We start from the raw sequence: 26,850 nt of genomic DNA on the forward strand, positions 1-26,850 counted from the left end.
CTGAGCATTTTCCAGAAATGTTGAAAGGTGCCTACATGCAGATTAAGAGAGCGTGCACGTGCACACACATACACACACACACAAAATCCTCAAAAATATATATTTTAAAAAATCTACACCTAGATACAGAATAACTATAGTAACTATAGTAATAACATTCTATATCAAAACAGAAGAACACCAAAGATGAAAAACAGAAGAATATCAAAGATGAAAAGAAGACCCTAAGAGAATAAGAGAAATATGACAGATCACATTTAAAAGGCAGAAAATCAAGCACTTCTATTTGTTTTTTCTTTGTATGTTTGTTTTAAGCAGGCTCCATGCCCAGCATAGAGCCCAACCCCGGGCCTGAACCCATGACCCTGAGATCAAGATCTGAGCTGAGATCAAGAGTCAGACACTTAACTGACTGAGCCACCCAGGTGCCCCTAAGCATTTCTATTTGTAAAAATTTGTATTTTATGACTTTTATTATTTCTTACATGTCTTCCAAAAACACAGAGAAGATTCATGTATCTTTAAAGAAGACAATCAAATTCCTTCATCTTAGGATTACTATGTGCATCTACTGATTCTTTTCTAAAATATATTATGGAATCTTAGTGACCTTATTTTTTCCATACTTTGCAACACTTTGCTATTTCATGATCCTAAGTATCACTTCATCATTACTCATCAATTATTCCTAACTATGCTAAGAAAATACAAAAATAATACAAAAACAATAAGAAAACTGAAGAATGATGGGATCAACTGGAAGGATAATGAAATAAATAATAATTATCATAAAACACTTTAGCTTTCTTACTGTGTTGCCCAAAGTACTCATCATCTTTCAATGTCTAGAGACATCTTTTTTTTTTTAAGATTTTATTTATTTATTTGACAGAGAGAGAGAGCATGAGCAGGGGGGAGGACAAGGGGAGAGGCTCCCGCTGAGCAGGGAGCCCAATGCACGACTCAATCTCAGGACCATGGGATCATGACCTGAGCTGAAGGCAGACGCCTAACTGACTGAGCCACCCAGGTGTCCTGAAGACATCATCTTTGAAGTTACTTGTAAAGTTTTCAATGAACACAGTTAAATGTTCAGAAATTTTAATTTTCTACTCAAAACAGTAAAGAAAAAAAATCGACAGAGGAAAGTGTTTTCCGATTATTAGAAGACTCAGACAATGACAACAGAGACAGAAATACCCTACACCACCACATTCCATAAGAAGTACAATGTAAGCCACATATACACTTTATAATAATTTTAAATGTATATTTAACATTTAAATTCTCTGGTAGCCACATGAAAAAAGTAAAAAGAAACAAGTAAATATATTTTGTTTAACCCAATAAATACAAAATATTATTTCAAAATATTACTTCAAAAATAAAAACTATTGAGATATTTTACATTCTTTTTTTGTACTAAGTTTTTGAAATCTGTGTATATTTTGTAGAACATCTTCATTCAGACTAGCTCCATTTCAAATGTTCAAATGTTCATTAACCACATGTGACTAGTGGCTTCCATAATATATAGCAAAATTGGTTGCAAAGGTAAAATCACAGATCATGAGACTTCAGATGCCATCATAGATGAATTTTCTCACACTTAGGGATCAATGATGAAAAATGATGAAAAAGGAAATGCAGTATTCTTTTGGATCTGTTCATTCAATAGGAAGAACTTTACCACACATTATTTTGCATCAAGAACTTGGACCATTTCATTTTGCTAAAAGAATGTGGAACACTATTTTTTCACTTTTTATGATGTGTGTGCACCAAGATAATGAAATAAACAATAATCATTATAAAACAAAACAAAACAAAACTCCAAAAAAAGCAAACAATTTCTCAAACAAAAAAAGCGTGATATTAAAACTTAAAAAGTCAAAGGACAGACTTCCAGTTCTATTAAGATGGAAGAGATACACTTTTCCCTCTTCCTCCTGCCAAATACAACTCACACATTATACTGGACATTGTATCAAGGTTGAGGGAAGAAATGAAACCTGCCAGCACCTAAGTAATGACACAGTGGTGAGTTTTTCTCTTTCCTGGGTTTTCCTTTTGCCTCATGTATCTCGACTTGGAGCAGGAAAAGCCAGAAGCCAGGAAATACCAAGAGAGGCAGACAAATCAAGCCCCAATAAAAGCCTGTTTCCTCTAGCAAAAAGACCGGAAAAGAGACAGCCTAGCAAGACTGAAAACTTTTAGACACTGACCACTCTACTCAACCCAAACACCACAGAAGAGACTGTTGGTCCACTTCCACTGAAGCCAGGGGGTACTGGGGTGGCTCAGTCGCATAAACACTTCCACTCAAGGCAGCGAAAGCCCACTGGGAAGCCTAGATTTCCACCCTCATGAGGCTGCAATGAGGCACTCAATGCAGGGTGGTATCAGAGATGCCGAGTAGGGAGCCAAGACTCTGGTCTCCCCCCACCCCAAGCCAGTAATGTGCCCTATCCAAGGTCAGTGGAGACGATGTGGGGAGCTGGAGCTCCCATCCTCTGACCAGTCATGAAGAACACCGCTCCCAGCCCAGAGGTCAATGAAGGCCAAGTGGGGAATCTGGTGTTCCACCTTCACCCAGCAGAAAGGAGGTAAGAGTCCCCCAAACCCAACCTTCCCTGGACTGAGCAGTGTCAGAGAAGGCCAGCTAAGACAGGAGGTTTACATATATTTTTAAGATTTTATTTATTTATTTGTCAGAGAGAGAGAGAGAGAGAGCACAAACAGGGGCAGCGGCAGGGAGAGGGAGAGGGAGACTTCCCCACTGAGCAAGGAGCCCGATGCGGGACTTGACCCCAGAACCCTGGGATCATGACCTGAGCCGAAGGCAGAAGCTTAACCGACTGAGCCACTCAGGCGTCCCTTCACTCAGAATTTTAGAGAAGGCTATGAGAGACACATCTTCAATGAGTATCAAAAAAACCAGATATTCCTGAGGGGCGCCTGGATGGCTCAGTCGTTGGGCGTCTGCCTTTGGCTCAGGTCATGATCCCAGGGTCCTAGAATCGAGTCCCACATCTGGCTCCCTGCTCCGTGGGAAGCCTGCTTCTCCCTCTCCCACTCTCCCTGCTTGTGTTCCCTCCCTCACTGTGTCTCTCTCTGTCAAATAAATAAAATCTCTAAAAAAAAACCCAAAAAACAAAAACCAAACCATATATTCCTATTATCAACAGTCCTGGAAGGACAGGAGAAATCGGGAAGGAGAAGAAGAGAACTCCAAACAAGAAAAACCCAAAGCAATGCACACCGTGACACATCACAACTAAGCTTCTAATGGCAAAGACAAAATCTTAAAAACAGACATCTTAAAACAGCATCTTACATAGAGAGGGAAAACAATAATATGACAGTGGATTTTTTTTATTAGAAGGCATAGAAGCCAGAAGGGAGCAGCACAATATTTTCCAAGTGCTGAAAAAAGACTGTCAACCTGGAATCCTATATCTAGAGTGATCAGACTTGAAACATCCTAAGGTCCTTGTCATGTTCAGGAGGAGACTAAAGAAAACAGGTAACTACGACAAGAACAGATATAAACTAACAGAGGAGAGAAAATGGAAAGAGAAAAAGAGGGAAAAAAATCTGCCACCAATCCAAAAGCAAGAAAAGCAAAAACTCAGAAAGAGAGGGATCAAGAGAAAGTGAGGATGGTCGAACTAAGCTCTATCATAGGAGTAATCATAGAAATATAAGTGGAACATTTTAACACACCTTTCTGCTTAGAGATCAAAAAGCCAAGTCTGATTGACTAGCACGCTTAACAAACTTCATCCTGTTATATATAGCTCACTGCACTCAAGAATTAGCGAGTACACATTTTCAAGCACACAGCGTCAATTTTAATAAATGCTTCATGTACTACTGGCAGAGTTAAAAATATAATACTCTGGTCCACTGCAGACTCCTGGCTCAATGGAACATTATACTGCTTGCATAATTTTAAAAACACATGAGGGGCAGGCTAGTCAGGTAATCGGGTCTTCTGAAAACAGCATCCTGCATGCACTGGATAACAAACCCCACACCAGCTGTGCAAATGTCTTCTACCAATGAATTTTAAGGCATTTTCTTTTAGCTTAGATTATCCTTAATCACGATTTCTACAAGTCACTTCACTCTAGCTCCCAACACTTCCTGTATACATATTTTTAAAGATTTTATTTATTTGAGAGAGCAAGCATGAGCGGGGGAGGGGGAGAGGGTGAAGGAGAAGCAGACTCCCCACTGAGCAGGGAGCCCCAACATGGAGCTCAATCCCAAGACCTCAGGATCATGACCTGAGCTGAAGGCAGACGCTTAACCAGCTGAACCACCCAGCTGCCCCTCCCTGTATATTTAACTGTTGTTCCCTCCTTATAAATGAGATGAAAACATAAACCTCTGCTGTTCTCAAGTAAGTGACATACGACGTGGGTCCCTTTCTCAGAAACATAATTCTCACAGTATTGCAACAGATGCAAGGAGGGCTGAATGCAAACTTCCCATGGAAAACGGCTGTCTAAAAACCAAGCCAGCTGGCAATTTCATGTTGCTACCAAAGAACAGAGAGGGACCTGCCCTTTAAGCCAGCCTCAGATAAGGAAATGGAGACACTAGTGAACCTCAACCTTGCCCACCATTTGTTTTTCTTTTCTGGAAGAGTACGGATGGATCTTCATCTCTGACACACTGAAATTTTGCCGCTGTGTCTCAGCCTTGGCGGGTTTCTATCATTCTTGGTGCTCTGCCTAGGAGCACCTTGTCTTTGTAAAGGCTCAGAGCCTCCAGCTTGGGAAACGGTCAACTACTTTTCCTTTGATTATTCCCTCCCCTACTTTTGTATTTTCCCCTCTTCTTTCTTTCTAGGACTCCAGGATATTAGGCCTGGATAGATCCTCAGTGTGTCTTGTCTTTTGTTGGAGAGTTTTTGTATCTGTACTTTATGGAACAGTTTCCCAGTTGGAGAGCAGCTACTGAATATTTCCAGTTGGAGGACACAACAAATCCTAAGAACTCTTGTGTGTCCCCACTGCTCATCTTACAGTTTCCTAGTGTCATCTTTTGGATGTAATGCTTTTGGGCAGCTCTCTAGATTTATTAAACCAATCTTTAGGACATATTTTGTGTTGTGAATTATCTCTATCCTGACAAGTCAGTGTTTCAGTTCATCTTGGTCTTTTTGTTCTTCAAAGGTGATCCTTGGTTATCAGATCTCACTGAAGAAAGCAGTGTGGGGGGCTTGGGTGGGTTTCCTCTGCGGCTCTGTCAGACCTCCCTCCACATGGAAAGAAAGTGTGGTCAGCTCTCCTCTGGGCTCAGTTGGTGGGGAGGGGTTTGTGAACTCAGGGCCCTAATATCTACATGAGAAGCCTTAGCTCTCCATGGTCATTCTATTTAATATCTTGGTGTATTGTTCTGTTTTGATGAGAAAAGTCTTTAAAAATATTTTTGGCCCAGTCGTAAACATCAGGCTGCCTATATTCTGTAGAGAACAAGTGGCCGAGACATCAGTCCCATGTGTGCACTCTGAATGGGCCCACTGGTTTTCAGTTTCACCTGCCGACTCTGAGTCCAGAAATTCCCCAGCAAAGCCTCGGGCAGGTAGCTTCCTGCCTCTACCGCAGGCTCTCGGGGCTATTGCCTTCTGCTCTCTGCTGTATCCATTCATGCACTTCCAGAACATTCCATCTTCTCGAAAGTTGTTAAAAATGTTTCTTCCTCTGATGATCCCCTTTCCCCCCTGCCTATCTAATACTTAACTGTGGAGGTTCATTCCTTGTGAAGTTTTTGTACTTTTATTTAAGAGGGGTCTCTAGAAAAACGGGACGTCATCTCAAAGCAGGATGTATTCTGGGGCCCCTGGGTGGCTCAGCCAGTTAAGCGTCTGCCTTAGGCTCAGGTCATGATCCCAGGGGTCTCAGGATCGAGCCCCACATCGGGCTCCTTGCTCAGGAGGGAGCCTGTTTCTCTCTCTCTCCGCCTGCTTGTACTCTCTCTGTCAAATAAATAAATAAAATCTCTCTCTAAAAAAAAAAAGCAGGATGTATTCTATAAACCATGTCTGAGGGTCAAATCAGTTTGGCACACCCCAGGTAACATATCCTTAAGATTTGGGTTTCTCTCCAGATGACTTAACATGGAAAACAGATGCATGCTGACAGTTTTCATAGGATTCTACATTTTCAAGTTACAGATTTGAAAAATAACCAATCAAAATAAAAACAAAATAAAACAAAACAAAAATAAAAAATCACTAATCTATCAATCTATCAAGGGAGTTGGGGGGTAGGTAGATAATTAAATTGTTTATCAATCATAAACAGTTTATGATTATAAGGCCTTTTCTTTTATGATTATTAATATATCCTTAAGTAAAACTACATCAAGGCTGAGAAATTAGAGAATCTACAATACAGAATGAAAAGAGCCTCCGGGGAGTTAAGAAACTAAATTTCAGTCCATGTCTTTAACTAATAAACTCTAGGGAGTGAGGCAGGCTTCGTAACCACACCAGACCTCAGTTTCTCCACTACTAAAATAAAAGAGCAGTGTGGGCGACCTTAGGGAATGTTGTCACACTCACCCATGGTCCCGAAGGTACTAGTTGATCTTTGCACAAGGGGAAGAGTTGTTTTCTGTGGCCCTCTCAAGTGCTAATCTGCCTGTTCTATGGGTGGGAAACTGAGGCCAAAAGGATAATCCTGAGCATAACTGAAGGGCAGGAGGCGGACTGGACTGTAAAACGTTCTAATGTCACCGTGAGCTTTAGATACTATGGCTGCGGGGTGTGAATACCTTCTCAGGTTTATGGGCCAGAACAGGGCCACCCCATCCAGCGCATGCTGAGACTTACTCCTACAGAGACTTGAACACCAAAAGTTATCCAAAACTGACATGCGAACCAGGGTTTTCATTTCACTTGGGACTGATAAAGCATTCCCACTCATCTTTGCAAATTCCATCTAGCTCCCACTGCCCGCAAACGGAATCAGGTAGAGAAGGGAGAAGAGAGAGCTCCCTGGACCTCCTTGGTGACCTAAGCGATAAGAAAACGAACATTAAATGCATGACAGGAAGCAAGCCCTCTCAGTCCCTAACCACATCTTTCAAGTCCTATTTCTGAGAATAGAAAATTCTAAGCTCAATTTGAGAGTCACTGTAAACTCCTCTCTGTGCCAGATGATTTTATCTGCGTATTTATATCCAAAGTACAAACAACTTAAACTGTTTACACTAAGGAGTAATGGAAGTCATGTGTCAAATACAACGGGAGGAAAAAGAAGAGAGCATTCTTCACAAAGAAAGCCTGAAGATATACAATATCTGTGGAAAATGTGGCCTATAAGAATGCATTGTTTACCTAATCCATTTAATTACAGAGAACATGAATTCTTACCCTTCGCATACAATGTCTAAAGTCTCGGTTTTTGGTTTGGTTTTGCCCGCCGGTGTTGCCAGGAGCTCTGGAAGTCTCGCAGCCCCAGATACACAGCCTCAAGGAACACAGCCACACACGTTCCTGTCATCTGTGGTCCCCGTCTCCTTTCATCTCCCGCTTCCAGAGGGAGGCAGGGAAGGGTCTGTCCACAATGCCCCAAAGCAGAAGAACAAAAACAGTACAGAGAGCCCTCCTCAGATGCTCGCAAGGCCTTCAGCATGTCAGCTTTCCTTGTTGAACACTGTCAAGACAGGAAAACTACACAAGGCCACCAAGAGACTCTGGGCTTCATCGGGACAGAGTCGTCTGAATTTATCACCAAGTACAAGCCTGTGGGGACAGCTTCTCTGCAACTTCTAACCAACAGTGAATCAGGCACAACCAGCCAGAAAAAGTCTGTCACACACGCCGTATGTGGGCTTCCCAGAGCCTCCAGCCACCTGCCTACACAGAACCTATCCTAGCGTGAAAGCTTCAAGGGGTCAGAGGTATTATTAATGGAAAGCACAGTACGAGCTGTTGTTTCTGCAATGTCACGTGTCTTAGAGGAGAGATGATCATGGACCCTCGGGTGAGGTCCAGCTCTTCTTTTCCTCGTCCTCTCAGCCACACTCACTGGATCATTCTCATGCATCTGCCTCTCCAGTGCTCAGTGTCCTGGCTGAGCACCCAGCCTGAGCCATCCCAGCGCCTGCCCTCTGGTGCTCTGTGGATCCACAACTACATGGAATATTCATACAAAGGCCTCTAGCTCTTTGTATTTTAAAACTGAGAAGAGCTGACACTGTTCCATCCTTTCCTTTGCTTTTCCTTTTTACTTCGGACAAGTGTCATGCTGCTTCTGTAGTTCTGCCGGCTCCTCTCAATGGCAGAAAAGAACATCCAAACGAATTCCTTCAAAAACACGCATCCCAATTTTCAAAGAAGTAGGCACTTCATCTGAAGCAATTTTTATACACTCGTTCTCAAGGTGATTCCACAGATGGACTAGCCAGGCCCAACGAAAATTCAGTTTTCTCTATGCCCTCAACAACCAAAACCTAACGGCTGGGCAAATGCTAGGAGAAAGCAACAAATCTTGGAGAGAAAACAAAAAACAAAAACAAAGCAATCTGTAGAGCTGAATTAAAAAATGGACAGACCCGCTTTCCATCAGTTTTTACTTTTCCACAAAATCTTCACTTCCTCGATCCACATAATGACAAACAGACGCTAATTAAAGCTAAAAGAACCAACTAACAACGTATTTATCATTTTAAACTTTCTTTATTTTAATCCAGAATGTTTGAATGCTTGAAGTATTTTGCATCTCACCCATAAGTTGTGAGAATAAAATACTGAGATACAAGTTTATGTAAGCTACATTATATTAACTGAGGATCTAAACACATCTTACCTGTAAATATGTTTCCAAACCTTGTCGTCGTTGTTCCAAGACTTTTGGGACCCAGTTCCTAACATGTTTAGAAGGGATTTCTGGAGTTTTTATACATTTCTTCAGCTATAAAGACAGAAACAGAAAAAAAAAAAAACAGAAAATGTCTCAGTTATAAAGACATTCTTTGAGGGGAAAAGCCAATAAAAGAAAATGAACCACTACTATCTCCAATAAAAAGGCAGAGGAAAATATAATTATATTGAAATTTTGTTAAAAAATTCTTTACTTAGAGGTGCCTGGGTGGCTCAGTCGGCTGAGCGTCTGACTCTTGGTTTCAGCGCAGGTCATGATCTCAGCATCCTGGGATCAAGCCTCCTGTCATGCTCCCTGCTCAGAGCAGAGTCTGCTGGAGATTCTCACTCTCTCTCTCCCTCTGTCCCTCCCCCTGCTTGCTCTCTTTCTCTCTCTCAAATAAATAAATAAAATCTTTAAAAAAAATTCGTTACTTGGCTATCCTAAATGTTCAGGTTTCAGGATAAGAGTTTTGTGTTTTTGGTAGTTGTTATGATTGTATATCATCTAGTATTTCAGACCAGAATTATTTTTTTCTGAAAAATTGTAAGTTCAGTAAGTGCAAAAAAAGAGTTCAGTAAATGCATCATAATGGAGGTAAAGTAGTTTATAATTTCCAAAATCAATTAATAGAAAGAAATTTTGCTCAGAAGAAGTATTTTTCTGGTGAAAAAGACTTTCTACATATTATTTCACATAAAAAGTCAAAACAAAATGCAATGTTTATAACCATCTCACTGGAAATGCCATATGAACTAGACCACACCATTTGGAAAGTTTCTCAAAAGGTCTGTTAACAGAATGAACTTTAGCTTTTTAAAAGAGAAAGATGATGCTTCCAATGCTCCTAAGAATTAGGTCCAAATTCTGTTCAAGAAAAATCATGGTTCTCAGCTAAGCCTTTCTGGGCAGCAGTCTGAAGGAACCACATACAAAAGAAAAGTTCTACTGGAACTTGAGTTAGAGCTGCCTGTGGTAGGTACATCCTGTCTACAACACTGACATCCTAACCTGTGAATGTTACTTTATTTTACATGGCCAGCCACTTTGCAGAGGTGATTAAATTAAGGGTCTTAAAAATGGAGTGATTCTCTTAGATTATCCAGGTGGGCTCAGTGTAATAATAAGATTCCTTATAAGAGGAAAGCAGGAGGGTCAGAGTCAGAGAGAGTCTGGAAGATGCTACATGACTGGCTTCCACCCCAGAGGAAGGGTCAAGAGCCCAGGTGATCTCTAGAAGCTGGAACGGAAAGGGAATGGATGCTCCCCTCCAGCCTCGTGACGCCTTGATTTTAGCCCAGCGAAACTCGTTTCGGACTTTTGACCTCAAGAAGGATTAAAAAAATAAATTTGTCTTGTTTTAAGCCACTAAGTTTGTGCTAATATGTTACAGCAGTAATATGAAACTGATACACTGACTAAAGCAGAATGAAGGTTAGTATTCTAATTAAAAACCTGGAAAACCTACTGAGACTGTGTAGTGGGAAGTCAGAGCTGGTTAAGAATATACAGATTATGACCTGCTGAGTAAGGAGCGCAAGCCCTGAGCATCTGAGCTCCCACGTTGGGGAAGTGAACGCCATGGGCTTGTTTTGAATGAAGGCACAGTTTCATTATACCCCACGGAAAGGACGTAGAGTCAGAAGATATATTACAGATCCCAGAAGGAAGGGAGGGGTAGCAGGTTACGAGCAAGAGGCGATAAGAGAGCAGGGTAGCAAGCACCTATCAGTTACAGGTGGTCAGGACGGAGGTCACTAACTTGTCGAGGGCTTAACTCCAAAAGGTTATTTTAAAAGGTACCAGGGAAAGTCAAGTGAGAACTTACGGCAGAAATCCTGAATTCGAGTCCTCACCTAAATGTTCCGACTCTGGGTGTGAGCAGGGTTATCATACTGTAAAATGCCTAGACAGCAGCTCAGAAAATCAAAATTGTTTTTCAAAGTTTCAAAAACACAGACAAACAAAAGTTTTTCTCATCACAGACTGTCCCTTTACTACACATGCACGTAAGGAGAATAATCACTAAGAAAATGCACACAGTTAAAGTCTAGCAGCTAAACCTGAAATAAAAACGTCTTCCTGTACAGAAGAATATATTTATCATTAACCGAAAAAGAAGAGGTCTTTGTACATTTCCCAGATCAGCACTTCCAGTTCAAGCCACCAGGCTGAGCCTGGATTTGCCGCGTCCCTCCACACCTTAAGTGCCATTAAAATACTAATGTGAAAGTGCTAGCTGCAAACCACAAATCCACTCTCCTTGCTTTCCTCACCAATAGAGCTCCTGTATTATTAGGAATAATCATGTATTCAGCTAAATTCAGCCAAAATGCTCAATTTCCCAGCCCCCCTGCAGAGAGTGGAAGACAGTAGTAATCCGAAGACACTGAGGACTTTTCATAAAAACTCTTTTAAAATGGAACAGACTCGGGGCGCCTAGCTGGCTCAGTCGGTAGAGCATGCAACTCTGGATCGTGGGGTTGTGAGTTCAAGCCCCATTTGGCTATAGAGATTACTAAAAATAAATAAATAAATAAATACAATTAAAAAGAAAAAGAACAGACTCAGCTGGCTTGCACCTTCTGTTCTACCGTATCTCACACCCCACCCACGTCCGTCCCCCACCACCTTCTTCCTGCCTAGAATGTGACCGTGATGGCTGGAGCTGCAGTGCCCATCTGCCACCATGGGGTGACTCTGAGGATGGAAGCCAGGTGTTTCAGATGACTGAGGAGAAAGGAGGAAGCAGCTGCGTGCCTGAGAGCCTTCAGGAGCTGCCTCAACAGCCCTGGACTGCTCACCCCCAGACTTGTGTTTTGAGAGGAAAAAAAAAAAAATCATCCCCCCCCTTTTTTTTCTTAAAGGTTACTGGTATTAGGACTTTCTGTTTTATGTACCTGAATTGAATCCTGACAGACATCCAAAAAGAAAAGAAAAGGCAAAAAGCCAAAGGTAATGGGACACAGAAGAATGAAAACAAAGGGGCAGAGAAGAAGTACTTACCAACTGAGAGATCAAGAACTTTCTACAAGACAGAAAGCAGGAGTACGTCAATGAAGAAAACAGACTGGAGGAAGCCCCCCCGCCAGGCCACCTCAAGGGATAGCAAAGAGCGGGTACCCCCGTCTTCTCAACAGACTTGAGAGCTTTGTGCTCAGGACTGGTGTAAGGGTGGGGGGGTGGGGAACCAAGAAGAGGGATGAGACAATGCCAGGGCTCGTGCCAATGGACACTCTACCCCTACCCCCATAAGCGGGGGGTCTAGTAACCTGGCTGCACTCACACCCCTGCCCCATAAAAAAGGGTCAGCGTCCCTCAGGAAAATGAATGAGGCATCTGGTTGGAACGACGGCATTTGTCATTCTACTCATCCTGTCGTGGGGTCCCCAGTCTAACAGCTGGCTCTCTCCTCTCACTCCCTATGACGAAGCCCTCCAGCTGACACACCCTACAGAGGGACCAGGCTTGCATACCCAAGGCAGAGGTACCAGTGACAAACACCAAGAATAATTCATCTTGTTGGATGGGCAACTGAGGCTAGCTATCACAGCAAAGACAGCACTATGAAAAAGAAAGGACAAGAAAAACAAGTGGAACAATGAACCCCAAAGGAAAACAAGTAACAGAAGAGATCTTTGACATCCATCTATTATCAGCAGGGAGATCTGAGAAGATATTGCTTCTATAAAACAAAAAGAGAGTGCTATGAAAAAAAAAAGAATGAGTTTTTTTTTTTAATTAAAAAACATGATACAGAAGTAAAAAATTAAAAGAGGTAGAATATAAAATCATGGACATCTCTCAAACTGTACAACAAAGAGAGTGAGAGCAAAGTTAGGTGAAAAGAAAACCACCACCAGGATTAATCCAGGAAGTTTAATATAAACTCAATAAGCATTCCATAAAGGAGAAAAGAAATTCTCAAAGAAATGACAGAAGAATTATGTGACTTCATATAGATCTTCAGATTAAGAATCACTAAGCACCAGCATAATATACTTTAAAAGCCCCACAGCTACTGACATTTATCTGTGAGCTCTCAGGAAAACAAGGACAGAGGGAAGACCCAGGGAAAACATTGGGTGACGAGCACAGGAAGGGAAACGGCAGGTGCAGCTGACTTTTCATAGGCAACGGTGGATGTTAGGACATTAATGCTGCAAAGATGTAACGTGAGCATGGATTTCTATCACCGGCCATACCATCAATCATGTGTGGGAGAACAAAAGCATTTTCTGACATTCAAGACCTCAAAAGGTTTACCTCCTATGGCTTCTTTTACACAAAGGAAGTTGAGGATGTAACTCCAGAAAACAGCTGAAAGCAAAGAGAAAGAAGAGGATCAGGACTCACAGCTCTGCCCCATCAGTGTGAGGAAGGGAATCCAGGGACAGCAGATTTGGAGCGGGGAGTTTCTGGGAGAAGGCTGATCCATGCAGTAGACAGAATAGGGAAGATGAATACATTTCAGGTTTTGTTCAAGTAGATGATCTTTTGTCTATTAGAAAAGATAAGTTCCAGGGGGAGGCAAGAGCCCCTGAAGAAGGTCATGGAGAAGACACTGAGCCTCTCCTACAGGTTAATTCAGCGCTAGAGACACTCCTGGGGCACATGGGGCTTACATACCAGGCAAAGACAAGAAACAGTATTCGAGGTAATAAAACAGGGTGGGGGCAGATAGTAACAGAAAGGGATGGGAGTTGGGGGCCTGTGTGGGGTGGGATGTGAATCACGCAGGGAAGGAGCCAGGTAAGGAGCTGGTGAAGGAACATTGCAGCAGACAGAGCAATGGGTGGTCAAAACACAGCAAGGAGGAGACGGGTTCAGAGAGGCGGCAGCCTCGCACACTGTAGGGCCTTGGAGGCTACGCAGAAAATTGTGTTCATTTTAAATGGGAAGCTTAGTGAATGTCTTCAGCAAGGGAATGACCTGATAGAAATTTACTTTAAAGAGGTCATGCTAGATTCCATAAGCAAGATGCACCATAACAGGGCGGGAGTCAATGTGGGGAGACTGGTCAGAAGCTTCTACAGAAGAAATCCAGGCAAGAGACCAGGGTGATTTGGACTATGGTCCTGGCAGTGGAAGCGGGGACAAGTAGAGGCTGCAGGGGTATGCAGAAAGAAGAGATGTTCAGAACCACTCCAAGTCCCTAGCTGTTTCAGGTTTGTGGCTTCGACTGGCAGCCAGATTTGAGTGACCCGCCTACTGTTTACTCAAAGGTGGTAGAAAGCCAGGTTCAGGGAAAGTGGCAGGGAACCCTAGTTATCTCCTCAAATCCACGGTCTCTCCCTTCTACAGGACAGAATGGATTTTCAGGTTGAGTACATGACCGCCCAGAATAAATAACACATACCCCCAAATTCCCTTGAAGCTGTGTGGCCATATGACTGAATTCTGGTGGAAGGCAGGTAAACAGACATGTATGTGCACCTTTCAGGAAGTGTTCTTACAGGGAAGGACTATTTCCTTCTTTCCTTTCCTCCATCCTGCTGGCTGACCTGGCCACGTAATGGCTAGAGAGACACGTGACCATCACCTTCAACCATGAGGTAGAAGCCTCCCCTGGAGAACGGTAAAGCCACGAGAGCCTGGGCCCCTGATGATCATGAAACAGCCATACCAGTCCTACACATTTACATGAGAAAAATAAAGGTATATCTGTGGGGCACCTGAGTGGCTCAGTTGGTTAAGTGTCTGCCTTCAGCTCAGGTTATGATCCCAGGGTCCTGGGATCGAGCCTAGCGTCAGGCTCTCTGCTCAGTGGGGAGTTTCCTTCTCCCTCTCCCTTAGCCCCTCCCCCTGCTCGTGCTCTCTCTTTATAAATAAATAAATAAATAAATAAATAAATAAATAAATAAATAAATGTATATCTGTGAATGCCACCATTATTTTGGCTCTAGAGTTACTTGCAGCAAAGTCTAATCTCACATAAGTAGGGCTTACAGGTGAAATTGTTAGCTGCTTACCCAATATTCACTCCTTCCTTCTTCTTGCAAAAAACCCCCAAAAATCCAAAACCAAAAACCCAATGTCATTCAGAGTGCCAACAAAATGGGCAAAAAATCTTGATTTCCCAAGTTCCCCTGTAATTAGGATGGCCATGTGACAGAGGTGTTAATGAAATGTAGTTTAAGTCTACTGGGTAAGGCTCCTGTTTTCCTCAGAGAGAAAAGAAAAGAAAAGAAAAGAAAAGGAAGAAAAGCAGAGAAAAAAGAAAAGAAGGAAAAAGGAAGTGAAAGAAAAGAAAAGAAAAGAAGAGAAGAGAAAAGAAAAGAAGGAAAGACAGAAAGAAAAGAAAAAAGAAAAAGGCCCTTCTTCCTGACAGAAATGCAGAAGCAAGGACTGGAGAGACAGCAGCTATATTGTAACTAGAAGGGAGCAAGGTACCTGCAAAGGTAAAGATGGTAAAGCAGAAAGACAAAAAGGAGCTTGGAACATGGATACTGTGGAATTGCCACATCAACTTGGACTGCCTGCTTTTAGTTTTGTTGCAGTGTGAGAATCATCTCTCACTCGTTTAAGAAACCTAGTCAAGTTCCTATTACATCCAACCAAAAATAATCCTGGCATAAAGGAACCCACTATTTGGTTCTGATGATTTTAAGTCACAGAGGCCCACTAGGCACTCAAATGGAGATAAAGTGTAGGCAAGTGGATAGGGGTCTGTAGATCTGGGCATCAGAAACCTAACTGGAACCTAGAGCCATGGAACTAGATGACTGGGAGTTTCTCCACTAACACAGACAGAAAAAAAATTGCTGTCATGGCAGAATCCTAAGACAGCTCCCAAGATCCCCTGTCTCTGGGTGCATGTGCTACAGAATCCCTTCCCCCTTGGGTTCAGATGGCATCTGTAAACGTGGTGGGGGATAGTCACTCCCTTGATCAGATTACCTTTTATGAGACCCAGTCCTAGCAGACTGCTGGCTTTGCCATGTTACAACCACATGGCTTGGACTTGGGGGTGGCCTTGAGGAGCTGAGAGGTACCTCTGGTCAACAGTCAGCAAGCAAAAAGGGACCTCAGTCCCATGACAGCAAGAAACGGAGTCTCCCCAAAATGAGCTTGGAAGAGGACCCTGAGCCCCAGACGGGACCACAGCCTTGGCGACACCTGGATGTCGGCATGGTGAGACCCTAAGCCGAGAACCCAGTAAACCTGTGCACAGACTCCTGACCCACAGAAACTCCAAGCAGATACAGTCATCTTATTTTATGCTGCTGAGTGTGTGGTGATCTGTTTCACTCCAACAGGGCACTGATACAAGGGCTGAGACCTCCAACTCTGAGAGGCAGGGCAGAGAAGCAGGCAGTCAGTCCCTCACTGAGCAGGGGCTGAAACCGCACGCTCGGGCAGCAAAGTGTTCCAAGAAGTGGGCACGGTCAGACTGCGCCCAGCGAGCCTGGGAAAGTCAAACACTGGGTAGAGAGGAGGTAAGAAGTGGGAAAGCAGAGACTCCTCTGTCAAGGAATTCTACCAAGAAAGGAGAGTAACAGGGGCAACACGGGAGGGAAGCATGGAGTCAAAGGCGGGTTTTACTGTGCTAAATGGGAAACGCTACGACATGTTCATTTATTGATGAAACTGATCCAATATTGAGGAAGGGGAGGGGGGAGGGAGGGAGAGAGAAACAATTTATGACTGTCTGTAAGGGAATAAATACATATCTCACCTCTACACCATTTGAGGTATTTCTCAAACAGGAACAAAGCAAAAAATGCTAAATTATTCTGTGGTAATAAGCTTACTCGGTTTCAGTTTAAAGCTAAAGAAACTTCCTTTAAAACTACCGAATCATGACATTTCTTACATTGTAAAATAGAAAATCAACTCCATTATCTGTCTCTCTCTCTCTCTCTTTTAAATCTTGAAGATATAGTACTGAAAACACTTTTCCTTTTTATTTATGTCAGGAGTGTGCAGGAAGCCGATCATCATAGCTGCGGGGATCTGTGACAGCATTTGTAGGTGAGTAATGAATTGCTTTAGATGAGGAGAGACAAACCCAAGACAATATGTTTCCAGCACGGCTCAGCTGCTCACAAGATAAATACTCCTCTGCCATTCCAGCAGATGATTAACTGTTCTGGCCATGCAGCACCCAGCCACATGGCCTTTCTGATCCACGTGGGTAGCCACCAGATTCCATGATACTGCAAGCACAGTCCCCTTCTCCTGGAGTGATCACTCCCTTTCCTTTTTATTTTTTTTTAAAAGATTTTATTTATTTATTTATTTGTTATTTATTTATTTATTTATTTTCAAGTAATCTCTACACCTAACACGGGGCTTGAACTCACAACCCCGAGATCAAGAGCCGAGGCTAAGCTAGCCAAGTGCCCCCCCTTTTCCTTTTTATACCATGAGAAGAGTAAACTCAGAACTTACTCCACATAGACATGTCATATATACACTGGTGACAGTGACTGTTTTCTTTGTTTTTTACTTATATATTTATTTATTTATTTGAGAGAGAAAGAGAGAGAGAGCATGTGCATGAGTGCAGGGGAAGAGCAGAAGGACAGGGAGGGAAAGGAATCTCAAGCACAGTCCTTGCTGAGCTTGGAGCCGGTCTCAGGGGCTGGATCCCAGGACTCTGAGATCATGACCTGAGCCGAAACCAAGAGTTGGATGCTCAACCGACTGAGCCACCCAGGTGCCCCAATAGTGACCATTTTCCACAGAAGGGAACACAAATACTTTTCCAGAGCACATGAATAAGAAGACGGAAATGGAACAAGAAAGTTAAGGAAAGAAGTGGGGAGCCCTTAGGGTAAAATTCAAACTTTCACTCCACCTTGGCATCCCTACATCCCTAGGGTTCCGTCTAGAAACACTACACGTGGCGCTGTCGTCCTGGTTTAACCCCATAAGGCAGCTTTGGGGTTCCTCTGAAATGTGTACTTCGTTAATTCAAATACAAGAATGTGATATTTTATTCAAGCCAAAAGGAGGCAACAACAAGAATGAGGACAGTTAATTTAGTAATGAGCCAGCACCCTATTTCCATGAAACCTCTGGGCTGGTGCTGAGAGCAAACAGCTGGGAAGGCAAAGACTCAGCAGCGGGCCATGCAGGGAAGGCTCTTCTCCCCACTCACTCCCGTGACTGTAGGTCTAGGGAGGTAAAGGAGGTAAAGCTGCTCTCAAGGACCACCGTTCAAAGTGGTAACCTGCTCGTCTCTAGGGGATGTGGGCACGTGCTGCTGGGGCACAGGGGAGCATGTGCAAGCTGACGGGCTCCCTGTCACCATGGTCTGGGCCTGAGCGGCACGGAGGGGACCGTGTAACTTCATTTTTAAAAAGGATACTATGCGAAAAGTGAACACAGAAGAACAGGGTAGGCTTGCTTGGGTTTCAGTGCGGTGGTGGTGGTGGTGTTCCCACCTAGGACTGGAGAGCTACAATGGGATGGAAATTACAGTGAGCTCAAACCCCATTTTTTTCACCCCAAATATTCCTCCAGTAATTCATAAATATGCGTAATGTCCTCCAAACATCCCATTTGCCAAATATTTATTTAATGCCCCATAAGAGCCCAACACTAGCAGGCAGTGAGGAAGATATAAAAGATAAGATATGGTCTCTTTTATAAAAAAATGTTGGACAAGACTAGTTGGACAAGACTTAGGGACAACTAAATTTTAATGACCTCTTAGATGTTTTTAAGTTAAGTAGAAACGTCTACTCCAAAGGAACAGGAGGAGTGCCTGGCTGGCTCAGTCGGTAGAGCATGCAAATCTTGATCTTGGGGTGGTGAGTTCGAGGCACACGTTGGACACAGAGATTCCTTTAAAAAAACACATAAAAATAAAGGAACAGGAATTCCAAGAACAAAGACACGAGGGAATAAAAGAAACCCACACGAGAGAAGGAGAACGTGCAATGTTTTACTTTGGTTTGAAAAGATCAGAACGCAGAGGGGAGGCCATAAGGCATGGCAAAGACAGACAGAAAAAGCGATTTTCATACACTGGGGTGAATGGGGAGACTGGTTTGGTGGCCACTGCTGTTTTCTTATGAGAAAGTGAGAAATGAGGTCGACCAGAAAATGGGTTTGTGGTTGACACAATAATGGTTCTCCCCAAAGATGTCCACGTCCTGATCCTTGGAACCTTAGACTGTGTCACGTTACGTGGCTGAAGGGTGGGATTAAATCAAGTCTCTTGAGATGGAGACGTTATCTGGGATTATGCAGGTACGGCCAACGTAATCTCAAGGGAGAGGCTAAAGTGTCACCGTCAGAGAGGGGATTGTGGGGACTGGACAGATGATGACAGAAACAGAACCTGCAGGGGCCTTACTGCTGGCTTTGGAGACGGAAGAGGCCACAAGCCACAGACTGTGAACAGCTTCTAGAAGCTGGAAAAGGCAGGAAAACGGATTATCTCCCCCAAAGCCTCCCAAGAGGAACATGGCCCTGTTGACATATAATAAATGTGTGTTGCTTGAAGGGGGGGCGGGAATCGGAGAGGGAGACGAACCATGAGAGACTATGGACTCTGAGAAACAAACTGAGGGTTCTAGAGGGGAGGGGGGTGGGGGATGGGTTAGCCTGGTGATGGGTATTAAAGAGGGCACGCACTGAATGGAGCACTGGGTGTTATAGGCAAACAATGAATCATGGAACACTACATCTAAAACTCATGATGTAATGTATGGTGATTAACATAACATAATAAAATTAAATTAAATTAAAAAAAAATAAAAAGATAAATGTGTGTTGCTTTAAGCCACTAGGTCTGTGGTGACAAATCCTACCAGTAAAAGGAGACTAATAGAGAGTCTAAGATTACTGGCCTTGACGGTCAAGGTCCATGATATGGTTGACAATACGGACCCATTTCAATGTATTTGGGCAAAAGAATGAAGAAGGAAATGGTGCTTTAGGGAAACTGATATGTAGAGCAAAGCATGAATCAGAAGACAAGGATCAGAAACAGTTAAAGCAATACTTATAAAATAGTAAGACTCTGGGGGCGCCTGGGTGGCTCAGTCGTTAAGCGTCTGCCTTCAGCTCAGGTCATGATCCCGGGGTCCTGGGATCGAGCCCCACATCGGGCTCCCTGCTCAACGGGAGGCCTGCTTCTCCCTCTCCCACTCCCCCTGCTTGTGTTCCCTCTCTTGCTGTCTCTGTCAAATAAATAAATAAACTTTAAAAAAAAAAAAAAAAAAAAGTAAGACTCTGGCTAGGGATGGCAGAGGAGAAAGGGGTAAGTTAAACGGTGCATAGTATAGAAATTTTGAGGAATCAGTCAATGGGACTTGATGGCCCTGCGAATACGGAAGGTAAGAGAAAGGCAGGAGAGACACCTCAAAGTTTCAAACTTTGTGGCTTCAGTGCCTATGATGGGGAGAGGGTGGGTGGGGAGGGTTGTTGAAGAGATGCATCTAAAAAGAGAAGCACACAAAAGGACCTGTCAAACTTCAAGAGGCACTGGGATGCCTCATCATGTGGGATGCTAGTTGAACAGGCAGATGACTGGGCTCCATCACAGAGATTCTGCTTCAGCATGGCTGGGTAGCACCCAGAATCTGCATTTCAGTCAACACTGTGCTGATTCTGGGGGTCCAAATTGCACACTATGGAAATGCACCCATCAGGAAAAGCTAAAAGAAAACGGAATCTAATACTCCTCATAGCTCTAGGAGAAATGACTGGTGTGACCCAAAATCTGAAAGAGGGAAAATTGACCTAACAGATAACATACCAATTTAAAGCTTTTGTAAATTAAAATAAGTATCATAGCCAAAAGGTCCTGTGTGAAAAATACTTTCAGCAAATGGCTAATATTTTATTAACAGGCCAAGCAAACTAATGGGCAAAAACAAATGAGACCGCAGCAGAAAGACAATTCCAAAAGAGGGAATACAGCTCCTAAACAAGACCCACCAATGAAAACAGCAACAAGGCCACATACATTGTTTACTAAGTAAACAAATATAATTTGAGGGGGGGGGATATTCAAACCTGATAAGATTTTGTGATACTTTCAAATGTGCTGGTTGCATTTTATATCTGCTATAACCATAACATAATTTGGCAACATACATCAGGGGCTGTAAAAACATCCAAACCCTTTGATAGAGAATGCTTCTTTTTATAATTTAGTGTAAGGAAACCACCTTGAGTACGGAAAAGATTAGCTCTAATTAGATCTAAAAGAATAGATCTAAAAGATTAGATCAATAATTGGAAATTTACCACGGAGCCTGGGTGGCTCAGTCGGTTAAGTGTCTGCCTTCGGCTCAGGTCATGATCTACAGGTCCTGGGATCAAGACCCGCATCAGGCTCCCTGCCCAACGGGAACCCTGCTTCTCCCTCTCCCTCTGCCGCTCCCCCTGCTTGTGCTCTCTCACTCCTGCTTTCTCTCAAATAAATAAATATCTTCAAAAAATAATTGGAAATTTACCATGTGATGCACACAATCTCATTTAGTTCATAAAATAATCCTATGAAGTTAGTACTGTCATTATTCCTATCCTACAAATGGGGAACCTGAGACACAGAAAGATCATGTAACTTGCTCCCAGGACTTAAGAGCCAGGCAGGGGTAAAGGCAGGCTCGGGAACATTCTGCCTACACACGGAACTTCTACACCAGAATTACTACCATGCAGGAACATGGTTAGCATAGAAGCATTCGCTTTACTAAAAAAATTCAAGAAAAGAGGGGCATCTGGCTGGCTCAGCTGGTGGAGTAATCGACTCTTAATCTCAGGGTTGCAATTTCGAGCCCTAGGTTCGGTGTAGAGATTGCTTAAAAATAAAATCTTTAAACAATTTCAAGAAAAGGAGGAAAATAGGAATTTATTAGAAGGGAAAAAAACAAAACACCTCTTGACTGTTTCCAAAAAATAGAAAGAAATTTGGGGCACAAGGGTGGCTCAGTCGTTAAGTGTCTGCCTTCAGCTCAGGTCATGATCCCGGGGTCCTGGGATCAAGCCCCGCATCGGGCTCCCTGTTTGGCGGGAAGCCTGCTTCTCCTTCTCCCACTCCCCTTGCTTGTGTTCCTGCTCTTGCTATCTCTCTCTCTGTCAAATAAATAAAAAATAAAAATCTTTAAAAAAAAAAAAACCAAAAAAACCCCAAAAATAGAAATTCTAAGAAATGTGTAAACAATTGGGATATTATCTTTGCATTTTAATATCAACAATTATAAAAATTGGGGAGAAGTAATAATCGTTAAGAACTTTCCTTAGACAACCAGAAGAACTGTGAAATGGGTAACAGTCTTAGTTTCTGCCTCAAAATTAGCCTGACAATAAGCAAGGAGGCGTATTTGTCTGTCTGCAGACTATGGAGAAGAGCTATGCACCTATTGTTCGAAAGAAGCAAAGCGCTTGGTTAAGAACTCATGTGTATCGTTTTAGAATTAACATGGGGACACTGGCCAAACATGTTTAACAAGTAAGAAATACAATGTAAAATGTCAGAAAAACCAGGACACTGACAACACGGCAAATGGCACAGACTGCCGAAACAGGTGAGTATTTCAAGAAGATTAAGTAAGAGATTTGACTGAATGTAAAAGGAAAATATTTTACATAAAAACATAACACTCAAAACACATCACAAAATTCAAATATGGAAACGGGAGTATCCAAATGGTCTTAAAACGGTCAAGTTCTACAACATCGCAGGAGCCATCAATAAAACTCGTGCATTCTCAGTAAATTTTTTGCTGATTTCCATCCTTAACACAATTTTACAGTCAAGATGACAGACTTCTGCTTTTTTCACACCCTACCATGATTTATACTTAACTATCTTCTATAGTCATCATTTAGCCAAATCACATACAGTTGCACTGGGGCAAGGAAAGGAGACGTCTGGGAGTTGCTTTCTGTGCTACAATGTAGAAGTCAGTCAATACATAACTACAACTCTGCCTCACGAAGCCATTTTTATTCTCCATGTCCCTGTTGGGATGTTTTAAACACACAAAACTGAGAAATTTGACAATTTCTACTTCCAACTCTAGTAGGCCTGATTATATGATTACAAGAATAGCTAAAATTATTTTTTTTAAATATTTTATTTATTTATTTGACAGAGAGAGACACAGCGAGAGAGGGAACACAAGCAGGGGGAGTGGGAGAGGGAGAAGCAGGCTTCCCGCGGAGCAGGGAGCCCGATGCGGGGCTCGATCCCAGGACCCTGGGACCATGACCTGAGGCAGATGCTTAACGACTGAGCCACCCAGGCGCCCCAGAATAGCTAAAATTATTAACAGGAACTGCAGAATTTGAGGGAAGAGTTCAAGAAAACCCAGGACTTTTTTCTGACTCTGAGTATCTGAGAACTGCCTATCATCACTGGGGAGAAAATAAAGTCACATTAGAGAGCAGGAGAAACGCCCCTGCAGGGGTGAGAGGCATGGGAGCCTCTGGTCCAGGGCGGGCCTAATTGGCAGTCACCTGCTGTGCCTGGTGTGGAACCGGTCCTGGGGAATCTGGAGGGGACAGCAAGGTTGTGTCGAGGTCATGGTGAGCTGGGAGGTGAGGAAAGCAGCCTGCATGTGACAGGCCCCCTAGTCCATCCTCGGCTCATGAAAGGCTGAGCAGGGGTTGGAGTTCTGGTTTTAATCTTAGTGCAGGAATTTATTTCATGAAGTACCCCGCGGAAATCTCCCTAGAATCTGTTTCCTTGAAACACAAGCAAGCAAAAACAGAATCCCTCGAGAAGGTACCGAGACCCAGACTCCAGGTTTGTTCTTCTTTTTAAGACCCCCGGGTAGGAGCTTCTGTAAAGGCTAACAGCAACATCTGGTCTAAATCCATATCCACCTGCACTGTTTCTTTTGGAAGCAAATCTGGATTTAACAAAATTTTAACTGAAGAATGACATGTATATTATTCCTTGCCATCGTAAGAGAAAAGTATAGAGAGGGAAAGAGTTTCACTAATTTCTCCATAATATCCTGTTAAAGTTTATACTCAGTATTTCATTCTCCTGACTAAAAAAAAAAGTGGGGAAGTTTAATTTTTAAAGAAACACCAAAGAACTTTTAATACAGAATAAGCACACTATCTTGCCATTTATGCGCTTACAGTTCCCAGAAAATTTAAAAGGTCTTTAATGAAATTAAAAGAACAGACTATCTTTCTTAATATATTTACTTAGTATCTTCCCATCTAACTTCTTACCTAATAAAGTGACAGAAGTGAAGAAAATGAATTAGGGCATACAGTTATGTGTATATATATATATATTCATGCATGTGTGTATATACACATACACTTGTATATATATTCACAAGCTATGTCTAGTTATTAAGGTAATGTCAGCACCCCAACAATTCCTAACCTGCAAAACATTAAATTTTGGTAGAAAATAAAAAAAAATATTCACTCTTCTCTTCTTTACTATTTCTCCCCAAACTCAGCTATTCCTTCTGTATTCTTGTGTCTTTTCTCTAAGACTTGTAATGAAATGAATCCAAGAACTCGAACACCCATCTTGTCAAGTGGCCTTTACAATTCAAAAGAATTAAAAGAATTATACGTGTTCTCCTTATACCCGTTCACCAAAGAGTCCATGAATACATGTGCCGCATGTTACCTTTTCCAGGAATGTGTAAGTGTAAGTTGCTTTTAATAAATTTCTCCCTGTAAAATCATCATCTGCTTCTTTCTCTCCTTTTGGTAAAGCACGTTAAGTCTATTTTATGGAGAGAGTCAGGTCTGAGTCTGATTCTGTGTGAGCCTCTCACACCTGCAAAGAGCTTGCAACCTCCTATCTATTTACGTAAAAGATCTTAACAGAAAACCCATCTCCTCAGAAAGCACACCTTCAGGGGACTGAATAATTTAAAAGAAAACTTAATTCATGATCAAAGAAATCCTATTGTACAATAAAAAAAATTAAAAAAAAAAAAAAAAGAAAGAAATCCTATTGTGCCAAGAACTATTCACGCTCTCAGAAAACACAGAAAGCAGTCTTAACCTTATAGCATCTGCCATATAAGGAAAAAGGAAAAAAAAGTTACCTTTTTGTGCAAGGCATGAAATTCGCTGTACCTTTTTTCAACAAAATGTTTTCTTCCATTCATTAGCACTTCTATCTTAAATACCTAAGGAAAAAAAATTAAAAAGATTAATTCCACCAGTTCAAAACCCTCAAACGTCTGATGTGGTAAGTTTGTGACCATGATATATTTCATCCCTTTAATTACAGTAGCTGATCCCCTAAAACCCAGAAGGCTCAGGAGACCCTGGTCCAACAGCACTGATTAATGAGCACTCAAGCCAAATGCTTTACTTAGTACAAACTGAAGTATCCCCTTAACGTGTCTAAAAGCAACAGAAACTTAAACGCATTCACAGGCTCCTTAACTTTCTAATCAGAGCACATTCCTCCTTTAAAATTGTTTCACCAGATGAGTATGATGGTATCGAAATAAAGTGTGTGACAACAGCAAGAGCCCGGGAGAAATGGCAGGCCCCAGCATGCCGTTACGGGTATGATGATGATGGCCATGCTTTGTCATCTATACAACAATCAGGCAAAGAGCAGTGCATTTTAGGTTAATTTCTTCCTAACCTGCATATTCATCTCTAGTCTCAGCTGGGCCCTATTCTGCTGTTTGCAAAACAAGGAAAATGTAGTAAAGGCTCATTTTCCCTGCATGATGCCTGTGACAGCTTGCACTCCCACCTCCAGAAGGTTGAAAGGCCAGAAGAAAAGGCTCTCTGGGTGCACTAATTAGCAGGCACTAACATGACATTTTCTTGGTTCCTAGGTCAGTGGGTCAAGACTGGGAACAAGGGATGAGCAATATCATGAAATGCTCATGAAAATACAATTTTAAGATGGGGTAGGGGCAGGATGCTTAGCGAGAAGGGAAGAGAAGGTGATCTGTTACTTTCAAGAGTATGTCTTTGACTCCTGTTTCGCTGAGCAAGATGTGGACAACGCCAAGATGATGGAATACTGTTCAATGAGTTAGTAAGCCTAATTTCTTGTTTCAGCTGCCCTTCTGGAAAAAACTAGAGTTGAGGTCACAGGACACGAAAAAGTATTAAAAGCATGCTAACTTTAAAGAAAACTGAAGTTAGCACATGAAACACATGGGCACACACCGTCATTATGAAAACAGACCCGCTACGGCTCTACATTTCTACCTCATATGTAAGTATGACCTTTCTGACAATTGTATCATCAAACGCAAAATGTATTTGTAGATTTGTACTTCTTTGAATCAGAAACAAAATCTTGTGTTGTATGACTCAGCTTAAGAAACCTGCTTTTATTAAAGCAAATGATAAATATTTACCAGTTTAATCAATATCTTATACTAACATTTAGTTTTTCAAGAAACCTCCCTAAAAATACTTGTCTTTGGTCAGTTAGTGAAAATAGTCTCTTCTAAAAACAGATCCATATGCTTCAAAGTCTCAGATGTATGTATACTATTTTTTAAAAAAATATTCTGTTTACTAATTCACCAAAGAAAATTCTTCTCCTTCAAAGACACTGCCAGGAATAGGAGGAGGAAAACACCCTGAGAAACACAAACAAAAGAAGCTCAGCTTCAGCACACGGGCTTGGTTAATAGGACACAGAGTCCCTTTTTAGTGTCAGGCCCCGGAGTTAAATCAGGACAATGTGGGAGCAGAAGTACTTTCCATCTGCTGAAAGGCAGGAAAGAAATGAAGTTATGCTCCGAGTCCAGTTACATGAGGCGTCATCCTAAAACCCACCACTTTAATTGGCACGTTTGCTGCAGAATCCAAAGAAGGAGAGAGCTGAAGACTCGGAAAGGCTCAACCTACTGGGTCACCCTCTTGAAGGCCAGAGATGAGACACATTACACAGCGGCTGCCTCGTGGAATGTCATCCCTTCTATTGACCAGATGGCTCCATTACCAAGCTCCACAGTTACTTTTCAGGCACTCAATTCATGGGGGTGGCGGGGAGGGGGGCGGTTTGTACACATACACATACACACACGCACCC

The 26,850-nt window shown here is 42.4% G+C and overlaps 1 protein-coding gene across 2 annotated transcripts in view; it reads right to left on the minus strand.

Annotated features, from left to right (window-relative positions):
- SNX24 (sorting nexin 24) overlaps positions 1 to 26,850 on the minus strand; it is a 154,760-nt gene that overhangs the window by 48,427 nt on the left and 79,483 nt on the right. For both annotated transcript variants that reach the window (XM_032425483.1, XM_032425484.1), the window contains exons 2-3: positions 24,881 to 24,964; positions 8,829 to 8,933 (exon numbers count right to left, since the gene is read on the minus strand). In XM_032425483.1, the coding sequence (XP_032281374.1) occupies positions 8,829 to 8,933; positions 24,881 to 24,964 (189 nt within the window). The remainder of the gene's footprint in view (positions 1 to 8,828; positions 8,934 to 24,880; positions 24,965 to 26,850) is intronic.

The sequence above is a fragment of the Phoca vitulina genome, unplaced genomic scaffold (assembly GCF_004348235.1).
Source record: "Phoca vitulina isolate PV1807 unplaced genomic scaffold, GSC_HSeal_1.0 scaffold32, whole genome shotgun sequence".
NCBI lineage: Eukaryota > Metazoa > Chordata > Mammalia > Carnivora > Phocidae > Phoca > Phoca vitulina.